Source organism: Hyperolius riggenbachi, chromosome 2 (genome assembly GCF_040937935.1).
Source record: "Hyperolius riggenbachi isolate aHypRig1 chromosome 2, aHypRig1.pri, whole genome shotgun sequence".
Lineage (NCBI taxonomy): Eukaryota > Metazoa > Chordata > Amphibia > Anura > Hyperoliidae > Hyperolius > Hyperolius riggenbachi.
Genome location: NC_090647.1, coordinates 12,068,323 through 12,080,952, shown reverse-complemented (window position 1 = coordinate 12,080,952; position 12,630 = coordinate 12,068,323). Strand labels below are relative to the sequence as shown.

Sequence of the window (12,630 nt, the reverse complement as noted above, 5' to 3'; positions counted from 1 at the left end):
AGGCAGTGCAGTTGTGGGATGTGGCTTAGTGTGGGCGGTGGCTTAGTGTAGGCAGTGCAGTTGTGGGATGTGGCTTAGTGTGGGCGGTGGCTTAGTGTAGGCAGTGCAGTTGTGGGATGTGGTTTAGTGTGGGGGGTGGCTTAGTGTAGGCAGTGCAGTTGTGGGATGTGGCTTAGTGTGGGCGGTGGCTTAGTGTAGGCAGTGCATTTGTGGGATGTGGCTTAGTGGGGTGCGGTGGCTTAGTGTAGACAGTGCAGTTGTGGGATGTGGCTTAGTGTGGGTGGTGGCTTAGTGTAGGCAGTGCAGTTGTGGGATGTGGCTTAGTGTGGGCGGTGGCTTAGTGTAGGCAGTGCAGTTGTGGGATGTGGCTTAGTGTGGGCGGTGGCTTAGTGTAGGCAGTGCATTTGTGGGATGTGGCTTAGTGTAGGCGGTGGCTTAGTGTAGACAGTGCAGTTGTGGGATGTGGCTTAGTGTGGGTGGTGGCTTAGTGTAGGCAGTAGAGATGGGCCGAACGGTTCGCCGGCGAACGGTTCCCGGCGAACTTTGGTGGTTCGCGTTCGCCTTCGGGAGGCGAACGTTTCCGGAAGTTCGGTTCGCCCCACAATGCACTATGAGGGTCAACTTTGACCCTCTACATCACAGTCAGCAGGCCCAGTGTAGCCAATTAGGCTACACTAGCCCCTGGAGCCACTCCCCCCCCTACTAAATGGCAGGCAGCGGCGACCATTACGGTCACTCGTGTGCCTGCATTAGTTAGAGTAGGGCGAGCTGCTGCACACTCTCTCATAGGGAAAGATTAGTTAGGCTTGGCTTGTCCCTGGCTGCATACCTGTTCTGTGAACCCACCACTGCATACGTGTTCTGTGAACCCACCCATCACTGCATACCTGTTCAGTGATCCTGCCACTGCATACCTGTTCTGTGAACCCACCCACCACTGCATACCTGTTCAGTGATCCTGCCACTGCATACCTGTTCTGTGAACCCACCACTGCATACCTGTTCAGTGATCCTGCCACTGCATACCTGTTCTGTGAACCCACCCACCACTGCATACCTGTTCAGTGATCCTGCCACTGCATACCTGTTCTGTGAACCCACCACTGCATACCTGTTCAGTGATCCTGCCACTGCATACCTGTTCTGTGAACCCACCCACCACTGCATACCTGTTCAGTGATCCTGCCACTGCATACCTGTTCTGTGAACCCACCACTGCATACCTGTTCTGTGAACCCACCACTGCATACCTGTTCTGTGAACCCACCACTGCATACCTGTTCAGTGATCCTGCCACTGCATACCTGTTCAGTGATCCTGCCACTGCATACCTGTTCTGTTCAGTGGACCCGCCACTGTATACCTGTTTAGTAAACCCGCCACTGCATACCTGTTGTGTTCAGTGAACCTGCCACTGCATACCTGTTCTGTGAACCCGCCACTGTATACCTGTTCTGTTAACCCACCACTGCATACCTGTTCTGTTCAGTGAACCCGCCACTGTATACCTGTTCTGTTCAGTGAACCCGCCACTGTATACCTGTTCTGTGAACCCACCACTGCATACCTGTTCTGTTCAGTGAACCCGCCACTGTATACCTGTTCTGTTCAGTGAACCCGCCACCAAAACCTGCACTCTCGCCATGGTGCGCACCAGTCCAGCACGGCCGTCACTACACAAACAGCTGTTTGTGGTGCGTTACACGGTGAGTTTGGTGTGTCAGTGTGAAGCAGTACCTTAATTACACTACCTGATTGATGTATACACATGCAAGATGTTTTAAAGCACTTTAGGCCTGTCATTTAGCATTCAATGTGATTTCTGCCCTTAAAACGCTGCTTTGCGTCAAATCCAGATTTTTCCTGGGGACTTTTGGCATGTATCCCACTCCGCCATGCCCCCCTCCAGGTGTTAGACCCCTTGAAACATCTTTTCCATCACTTTTGTGGCCAGCATAATTATTTTTTTTTTTTCAAAGTTCGCATCCCCATTGAAGTCTATTGCGGTTCGCGAACGTTAACGCGAACCGAACATTCCGCGAAAGTTCGCGAACCCGGTTCGCGAACGTAAAATCGAAGGTTCGGCCCATCTCTAGTAGGCAGTGCAGTTGTGGGATGTGGCTTAGTGTGGGCGGTGGCTTAGTGTAGGCAGTGCAGTTGTGGGATGTGGCTTAGTGTGGGCGGTGGCTTAGTGTAGGCAGTGCAGTTGTGGGATGTGGCTTAGTGTGGGCGGTGGCTTAGTGTGAGCAGTGCAGTTGTGGGATGTGGCTTAGTGTGGGCGGTGGCTTAGTGTGAGCAGTGCAGTTGTGGGATGTGGCTTAGTGTGGGCGGTGGCTTAGTGTGAGCAGTGCAGTTGTGGGATGTGGCTTAGTGTGGGCGGTGGCTTAGTGTAGGCAGTGCAGTTGTGGGATGTGGCTTAGTGTGGGCGATGGCTTAGTGTAGGCAGTGCATTTGTGGGATGTGGCTTAGTGTGGGCGGTGGCTTAGTGTCGACAGTGCAGTTGTGGGATGTGGCTTAGTGTGGGCGGTGGCTTAGTGTAGGCAGTGCAGTTGTGGGATGTGGCTTAGTGTGGGCGGTGGCTTAGTGTAGGCAGTGCAGTTGTGGGATGTGGCTTAGTGTGGGCGGTGGCTTAGTGTAGGCAGTGCAGTTGTGGGATGTGGCTTAGTGTGGGCGATGGCTTAGTGTAGGCAGTGCATTTGTGGGATGTGGCTTAGTGTGGGCGGTGGCTTAGTGTCGACAGTGCACTTGTGGGATGTGGCTTAGTGTGGGCGGTGGCTTAGTGTAGGCAGTGCAGTTGTGGGATGTGGCTTAGTGTGGGCGGTGGCTTAGTGTAGGCAGTGCAGTTGTGGGATGTGGCTTAGTGTGGGCGGTGGCTTAGTGTAGGCAGTGGCGTAGTGTGGTACGCACACAATCATTGAGCGGCAGAGACTCTGAGTGGTGTGTGATTCTTTTCCGAATTAGAGGTATACTGATTACTAATATTGGACCCCATGCACAATCTCTGGTGGCTACACCTTCTTTTTGGATTGGCTGACGTGCTGTGTAGGGATGGTCAATAAGATGCAAATAATTTTGAGTTGATGTAGGATTTTGCATGCAATTTACGCTGCTTAACAATGGACCAATCAAATTTTACCTCACCGGGATTTGATTGGTTCATTTTCAAGCTGCATGTATTTGCATACAAAATTTGCATAATGCTGCATCAACTCAAAATGATTTGCTCCACATTGACCATCCACAGTGCTGTGCAGCTGCCCCTTCCTTGTTTCCTGTGATCCTAGTGACACCCCTGTCAGTCTTTCAGAGGCAAGAGCTTGTCATGGGTGAAATGCAACTATTGCTTCTTGTTTTAGGGCCACTGGCAGATGGGATGTGGCTATGCATCACTTCCTCTCCCATTAGCATCACTTCCTCTCCCATTAGCATCACTTCCACATCGGGAGATGCAGCCGCCCATGGGTGGAGATGGGATGCGGCTATGCATCACTTCCTCTCCCATTAGCGTCACTTCCACATCGGGAGATGCAGCCGCCCATGGGTGGAGATGGGATGCGGCTATGCATCACTTCCTCTCCCATTAGCGTCACTTCCACATCGGGAGATGCGACCGTCCATGGGTGGAGATGGGATCACTCATCACTCCTCCGCATAACCAGCATGCAATGGAAACAGGTCCATGGTTTTAGTTCTGTCACAGTGGGATAGTGCGGTAGCTGCATCGCCCCACGTGTAGTGGCAACAGGCCCCTATCCTATAGAAATTTTAAAAAGCCAGAAGTATCAGAGATCACAGAGGAGGTGATTAATTTATAATGACCCACCATCTTGGATCTAAAGACTTATGCTACGTACACACTGGCGACTATGGTCGTTTGAAACAGCTTATTAACGATCGTTCCGCCGACAATCGGGGGAAAAAAGTTTACCCAACGATCATTAATACGAACGACAAAAGAACGACATCGGGAAGATGAAGATATCCAACCTGATGGATTGGATCTAGCAACAATCGTTGGAAAACTATAGTGTGTACAGTTATCTGCCGAGAATGATCGTTACAAGGGCCAATGCACCTGCGTTGGATTCTGCCCAGCTTCCGTACTTCCTGTGTAGCGCGACCCGTAAAGATTGTTATATTACAAATTTCAAATATACTTTGTTCTCAAGTTAACTATCATATATTTTTATCAATTGTAACCCCATGTTAGTGTTTTTTATTTTAATTTTATATAAATATGTATGCAACATTTCCCTCTGATCGTTCTTTTCTGCGAGAACGAACGTTAAAATGTGTATAATGATCGCTGCATCCCATCGTTGCATTCCAATCTTTCCAATATCGTTCGTCTGGTAACTATCGTTCCTTGCAAACGATCGTTATCGCAAGTGTGTACGTAGCATTACTATCCAGATAGATCATGCAAGAATGCCTACCAAATCTGTTCTTGACCTAAATTATAAACAACACATGAAAGTGCTTCCATATCAGTGATGGCCAATGAGATGCAAATTATGCAGCTTGAGAATGAGCCAAATAAATCCTGCTGAAATAAAATTTGATTAGTTCATTTTCAAGCTCCATAAATGTGCATACATTTGCATCAACTCAACATAATTTGCATGTCATTTATTCATCACTATTCCAAATCACAGCTGAGCATTGCCACAAAAACAATACAATACAGAGATAAACAGCCACTAAAATTGCATAACAGAAAAAAAAAAAGAAAAATGCTTCGGTGTGAAGTAAAAAGGGGTTGATGGAATCTCATGCTCAGTGACTTGTAATAACACTCTGAAATGTTGTACTATAATCATCAAAATAACCCTGCCTGCCCCTGAGATAGATCACAGCTGTGCAATCCTGTATACAAATCTTCCCCTCTCACCAACCTCTACACACTCCGACTTCTGAACTACAACAAAAAAGGGGGAGAAGCCCTCAGATGTTTGGATATTTACATGTCTTTTGAGGGGTGAATTGGATGACATTGAAAGAATGTTGGCACTTTTCTACATTACAGAAATACGCTCCATGTAAACCTTAATGTGTTTCGGCAAAGATTCCAGACGTGTCCAAACTTTTCTCTTCAGACCTGAAACTGGTTGTGTGAATTTTGCCACCTTGACCACGCCAGAACAAATAATTAAAGCGGAATATAACCCTGCATTTCAACTTTGCTCTAAAACATTATTTACAGTATATTATATGCAACCAGCATTTTTTCTTTTTTACTAGACCAGCATTGGAAGGGTTACACAGAGTTTTAAAGTTCCTGGAGATTTCTGCAGATGCATCCGAAGCTGACATAGATACATTTTGTTTACATAAATGTATCTAAGTGTTGCATGTGACTCATCTCTCTGACTGAGAAGGAGCTGGAGGACAGCCAAAGAGTGTGTAACATTTCTCAATAGATACATATAACTAAATAGAATGTAACAATCTGAACTTCTGCATATCTCTCCATGGAACTTTAAACCTCTGTGTTTAACCCTTCCAATGCTGGTCTAGTAAAAAAAAAATGCTTTTTTTGCATATAATATGCTGTAAATAATGTTTTAGAGCAAAGTTGAAATGCAGGGTTATATTCCGCTTTAATGGGAGTTTCAATTTACGCATCAGTAAGATAACTAAGTAGCTTTTTTTTGGAATGTAAATATATGCAGAATGTATTGTTGAATTTGTTTGGTCCTCACCCCGTAGATAATGGGGTTCAGGAAAGCAGGGACCAAGTTGTAAATGTTGGCCATGAATATATGGACATTATGGGGAATTGTCTTCCCTCCAAACCTGTAGGTAACAGCAGTGAATATTCCAGGCAAGTAGGCACTGATGATCACGCAGATATGAGAGCCACACGTCCCCATGGCTTTTTGCCGTGCGTCCTTAGAAGGCAACTTGAAGATGGATCTCAAGATCATGGTGTAGGAAAGTCCAATGAAGCACAGGTCAAAACCACAGACAGAAAAGGACACCGCTAATCCAAATAAACTGTCTATTCGTTTGTCACTGCAGGCTGTGTTGGCCACCCCCATGTGGTCACAGTATGAATGTTCTACAACGTTGTAACCACAAAACTGCAATTGCAACACCAAAAGTGGAAATGGAATAGCGAGCACAGTGACCCTGATCAGGATAGCAAGTGCAATTTTTTTGAGCAATGAGACAGTGAGGACAGAGTGGTATTTAAGAGGAGAACAAATTGCCATGAAGCGGTCATAGGCCATACAGACGAGGATCCCCGACTCAACCATAGAAAGACAGTGGACAAAGAACATTTGTACGAGGCAGCTGGTAGCATCAATAACACCATCGTTCAGCCAGAAGATCTCCAGTGTCTTGGGCACAGTGCAAGTAGAGAAGGCTATGTCATTAATGGCCAACATGGAGAGGAAGAAGAACATGGGGGAGTGAAGAGTCCTCTCGACTTTGATGACATACAATATGGCACCATTTCCTAAGATAGCCAAAATGTAGAGGACACAGAAGACAATGGATGTACTGAGAATTGTTCCATTATTCAGTCCAGGGATGCCAATTAAGAGAAATGTGGGTGGCATGTAGTGGCTATTGTTTGGAACGGGAAGCATTGTCTATTGCTGGCTAGAAGAGCTAAACTCACCATCAGCTAAAAAAAACACAAACCTACAAAAGTAAAACACTCTGTAAAACACTAAAATATTATGTAAATTATAATCTAAAACAACTGTAGACACAAACATAATTGCTACAGGAAAAGGTTTACTTTAAAAACAGCATACAGTAACATTTTTCACACATTTTATTTGCCCATTTGCTCTGGCAATTATTTTGTATCTGGCTATTATGTTCCTAGAACAATGTTTGGCAACAATATATTATTTCAAAAATAAAGGTGTATTTTTTCTGTTTTGTGGTTTTGTTTTCTCACTGTACCGTTTCAATGATTACAAGCCTTTATTTGCTAAAATAACAGTAATATACCCTCACGACATACATATTAAAAAGGTAAACCAAGTCATATTTTACACAGTTATGAAGGGCAAAATTTAAACCTCTTGCAGGTGTTTAGGAATCCCGTCATATTGTCCTAGCAGAAGGTGTTCAGCCAGCATAACTTCAGTTAGAAGATCAGAAACTTGTAGTTGTACTTGTGTAGGTGTGGATAATACCTACTTCTTGCCAGGACTCATCTCATGGAGGCAATGTGTTGTATAAATCTATGGGTAGAGCACAAGGCCTTTCAGGGTTTATCCCCAAGCAAATACAGAAAGATCTAGTGGGAATGTAGATTATAGGCTATGTATTTTTTTACAAAATGTTATCACTTTTTTTTTTACAAGTGTATTTTGGTAACTACGGGTTGTGTGTGGTGGTTTTGGTGTTGGTGTGTGTGTGTGTGTGTGTGTGTGTGGGGGGGGGGGGGGTTAGAGGGGACTAAGAACTATAGGAAAAAAAAAATTGGGGGGGGGGGGCAGTGGGTAGAGGGAACTAACAATTATAGGATTTTTTCAAATTATTTATTTTTTGGCCACCAGATGGCACTACACACTATCCTGTTGTACCAGGATGTGTGTAGGTGCTTTTTATGTTTCTATTTACTTTCATTTTATGAATGAACATTGTCTTCTGATTGAAGCCATGTTCATTCATGCACAGGCATTTTAATTGGCTCATTGAACATAACCATTCACTAATCACCCATGAGTAAGTCTCGCAATGAATGGGAGCGAGTGTGCGCAACCACCACAGATTGACAGGATGCTCCTGTACATCATGGTTGGGCAAGCAAGGCACAAACTGGACCCATATAAACCTCGGGTTATTGTTAAGTGGTTAATGCAACTTTACATCACTAGTCGATGCAGGCAATCATGGCGCTAACCAATGAGCACCAATCGTATGCTGCGGCCAATAAAGGAGGGGGCGTGTGAGGGACAGAAGGATATACAGACACACAGCGGTCAGCTTGGAAATTATTAGAGATTTATTATAAAATAATCATGAAAGAACCTGAATGATACAGTAGTTTGATTTTTTGAAGTTTTATACATTTTCTATTTTATTCAGTCAGATCTGTATTTTCCATCTCTCACAACGGTAAAACAACTGCTTTTGACTTGCCAGTTTTATTTTTAATAATGTGGCCTTTTGATAACATCTAAAGTCAGGGCCGGTTTAATCAACAATGGGGCCCCAGGGCAAAATAAACCTTTTTCGCAGCTGGTATAGTCAGGGTGTGAAGTCCCAATCAGTCAGAGCTCCACATTCTGGCTATCCCAGCCTGCATGGGGGACAAGGGGTTAAAAAGTTTCAGGAGGGGGGACCCCACATAATTTAAAAAAAAAAAAAAAATTCCCACACTCTAAACATAAAAAAAAATTGGGAAAATAGGAAAAAATGCCAGGGATCTTCATACAGCCATATTGCGGCTGTATAGCGATCCCTGGCCAAAGCGCTGTGGCTGCGTATGGGCCCCCTGGAAACCCCGTCAGGAAATTTATTGCGCTTTCGTTTGATGCATGTAAAATTACACTACCGTTAGGTTTGCTACTAAAAGTTACATTTTACCGCATTTAAAACTATACTTTTTTCCTTCAAAACTTTAAAATCGATTTTCTCAAAAACTATAAGGTCTTTTTGAAAAATTGTTTTTTCCTCTTATTCCTAATGATCTCCTTAACATATCCTGCACATTTAGAGGCTCTAGCATTTAAGGTGGATTTGCTATTAACCATTCAAGTCGGCAGGTTTTTAAATGTGTTTTTTTTTTCCTTTGAAACTTTAAAATCGATTTTCTCAAAAACTATAAGGCCGATTTGAAAAATGTTTTTTTCCTCTTGTAGCCACTGGGGGCCCCTACAAGCTCTGGGGCCCTGGGTCAGCTGCCTCCTTTGCCTTAATGGTAGCGCCGGCCCTGTCTGAAGTGCCTGCATTATACAACGCTCACCCGATGACCAAGTTGTCGTTTTAGGGCTTGAAATTCTGTGTGAATTGCACCAATACATACATCTAATCAACTTGTGTGTTAGAAAGCTGGCCTTATGTAAGTTTAGCAGGTAAAATATTTTGAGAAACAACCATTAAATTACAAAATGTTTCAGATAAAAAATTTTGTCGAAAAACGATAACTCTTCAGAGAAGAGAAGTCCATCCTTTCAAAAGAGATCATTACAGTTTGACAATTGTTGATGAGAGAAATTGTACACTTTGGGCTCTATTCATAAACATTTGTGGCGAAAGAACTCCTGGAGGGAAAATACCGCAGCGGTATTTTAGACTTCTGGGTGGTAATTCATAAAAATCTTGCCAGCTGCGATGCAAGTGCGGAGATTTCCCGCTGAAGGCTGGCGGTAAGCTGTCGGAAGGCATGCGGAAACACTTACGCCGGCAGAGTCCCTCCGTGCACTGCTCTCTCTGGGAGGTCTGTCCCATTCACTTGTATGTAATCCGCTGGCTTCTCGCTACATCAGAGGAAGCGGTATTTCCCGTCCACATACCGCATCCTCTAAACTTTATGAATGGCCATTTTGTTACTTTTTTCTAGATAAATCTAGAAAAACACTGCAGAAGGCGGAAATTTCTCGCTCTGCTGGGGGATTGTAGATTTTCATGCGGGAACAGCTTTTATGAATGCCCACTTTGCTAAATGGACGGGAAAATCCGCTGTTTTGAGCGGAAAACTTGCGGTAACCTTTTATGAATAGAGACCTTTGTTTGCATAATTGATCAGGTAACAACACTAGTCCGTTTCGGGTCAGTATCAACCCTTTATGAGGCCTTTACTAAACAAAGAATCTAGAATCAAACTGTAATGATCCGCTCAGCTGGCTGCAGAGGCAGACAGCTGTTTGACCATTCCTCTAGTCTGTGGGCTGCAGGTCTCTGGAAGAGAGACCTGTCTTTTTCTTTGCAAGTTTCTGACCTGCTCTGCTGCTGAGGGATTTGCATACATTTGTTATGCAAATCGCCTAGCTGCCTCCTTTGAAGGCTGGCAGTATAAAAGCCATGTTCTCCCAGAATCCTTTGCTGGTCATCCTTCATGGTTTGTTACTGATGAACTCTCCTAGAGTATCAGCCCTGTTTGTTTGTTAAAGTTTATCTTAGAGTAAATCTTGGGACTGCACTAGACAGCTTCTCTAGTGCAGTCAGGTTGTTTTATCTGTTTTGTCTGTGTTGCCTCTTTGCTGCGATTGTCCTGTTGCCAGCGGTGGTCGACAGGAAATCGTTCTGTCTGTCTGGGGGTGCTAACCAGAATCAGAATCAGAATCTTTATTTCGCCAAGTGCGACCGAGGTCGTACCCGGAATTGGTTGTGGATCACATGGCAGTAGGCAACTATAGCAAGGACAGAGATTGGCATAAGACAATAGCCATAGTACAAGCAAGACAGGCATAGACAAAAAACAAATTGCATATAATACAAGCAAGATAAGCAAGACCTGCAGTAACACACAGTTTTAGTCGGTCGATGCAGTACAATATGTGTTTTGCTCTTTTACGGGACCCTCCAGGTTGGATATTGTGCCACCCAGGTAGAGTTCTAGCCGGCTAGTAGGATCTGAGAAAGCAGCTAGCGTACCGACGAGAGGCCGGAATTCAGCAGGAGGGCTGCCTGGGGAAAAAAGGTGTCTCTACGCCTGTTAGTCCTCGGGCGGATGGTCCTGTAGCGTCGGCCCGATGGAAGGAGCTTAAAGAAGCGGCAGCCCGGGTGGGACGGGTCCTGGGAGATCCTGTTGGCCCTTGTTTTCATTCTGGTGGTGTAGAGGAGGTCCAGAGGTGGCAGAGGAGAGCCAATGGTCCTTTCCGCTGAGCTGATAACTCTTTGGAGCTTATACTTATCACTGGCGGTTGCTCTTGCATACCACACGATAATGGCGGAGCAGAGGGTAGCTTCAATAGTGGCAGTGTAGAAGCTGGACAGCAGCTCCTGAGGCATACCAAATTTTTTCAATTGGCGCAGGAAGAATAGTCTCTGCTGAGCCTTCTTCTGGATTTTGGTAGTATTCTGTGCCCACCTTAGGTCACTCGTTAGGGTAGTTCCCAGGAACCTAACGCTGGAAACCCTGGACACTTCAATCTCGTTGATAGAGATTGGTTGTTGTGTGGGTGAGTGTCTCCTAAAGTCCAAGATCAATTCCACTGTTTTGGCTGCATTAAGGACGAGCTTGTTGACCTCACACCATGTGCAGATTCTCTCTATCTCGCTGCGATACTCATGTTCACCTGCCTCTCCGATGAGCCCAATGATGGTGGTATCGTCCGCAAATTTAATGACCTTTACGGAGTCAGCGGAGGAGGTACAGTTGTTGGTGTACAACGAGAACAGGAGAGGGGACAGAACACACCCCTGTGGAGCCCCTGTGTTGGTAGTGCTCACACTGGAGAAGAAGTTACCAAGCTTCACCTGTTGCGTCCTATTAGAGAGGAAGTCTTTTACCCATGCGCAGAGTGTGGGGTCAGCTCCAAGATGTGCCAGATTGTCGATCAGTATGTTTGGGCAGATTGTATTGAATGCAGAGCTGAAGTCCAAAAACAGGATCCTGACGTAGGAGTTTGGTCTTTCGAGGTGTTCCGTGATGTACGCCAGGCTGATGTTGATGGCGTCATCCACGGACCTATTGGCAGACCAGAGCAGCGGTTGCTACTGGTAGCCCCTTCTGTTCATCTGTTTGGATCGCACTAACCTCTAGCGGTAGCGGCTGTGGATCCTTCTGATCTGTATTCTTGGAGTGTAAGCTGGAGCAGCGATTGCTACTGGCTACCTCATCTGTCTGTCTTGTTTGGATCGCACTAGCCTCTAGCGGTAGCGGCTGTGGATCCTTCTGATCTGTATTCTTGGAGTGTAAGCTGGAGCAGTGGTTGCTACTGGCTACCTCACCTATCTGTCTTGCAGTGGATCCTGCTAAACCTATTCTGTACTTGGTTCACACTCGCTCTGGCGGAAAGAGCAGTGGATCTATCCTGTCCTGTCCCTGAACCCGGATCGGACTCGCTCTGGCGGAAGAGTGGTGGATCTTATCTGTCCTATTCCTGTTTTCCGTTCGTCTGTCTGTCTTGTCCTGTGTTTACGCCTGCTGTTGCCTGGTGTGAGGCAACCGATTAGCAAGCGTCTGCGCAACCTGTTTGTCTGTGTTGATCGCTTGCTTTCGCAAGCGTTCATTCTGTCTGTCTCAGTCTATTTGTGTTCATTTGTATTACTTGTGGTTAGTTAGGGTGGCGTGCTTGTCTCTGTTGCGCTTATCGTGCGCAGACAGCGCCGTAAACGCGCTCGCTGTTGCGAATGAGTGCGGTGTTCGCGTTTAGCTAGCGTTTGTTATTTTCTTTATCTTCTTATTGTTGTTTGCTGTGCTTTTGCTACTCGTGTTCTGTCCTGCTCGACCTTGTGTCACTATTTGGCAATCGCCAAACTATTTGGCAATCGCCATTCTTGCGATTGCGTTCTTGCTTTGTTTCTGTTGATGTGTGTTCACTGTCGCTGGGTGGCGACTAGATTGGTGGACACACATTCATCCTGTCTCTGTGCTCCTTCTCTTTAAGGGCTGTTCAGCCTTGCATTGCTTTAAATCTGTACAATTCCCTGCTGGCATCTGTGGCCGTGCAGAGGCTGTGCTCGTCTGCACTCCACAGCGCCATCTGCCGGTGG

General features: G+C 45.6%; 1 protein-coding gene across 1 annotated transcript; it reads right to left on the bottom strand.

Moving 5' to 3' along the window:
• Positions 1-5,636: 5,636 nt before the first annotated feature.
• On the bottom strand, positions 5,637-6,596 carry LOC137544583 (olfactory receptor 52E4-like). The gene has a single exon (XM_068265681.1). It carries the CDS (start codon positions 6,594-6,596, stop codon positions 5,637-5,639), a length of 960 nt encoding a protein of 319 aa, XP_068121782.1.
• Between the last annotated feature and the right edge of the window lie 6,034 nt (positions 6,597-12,630).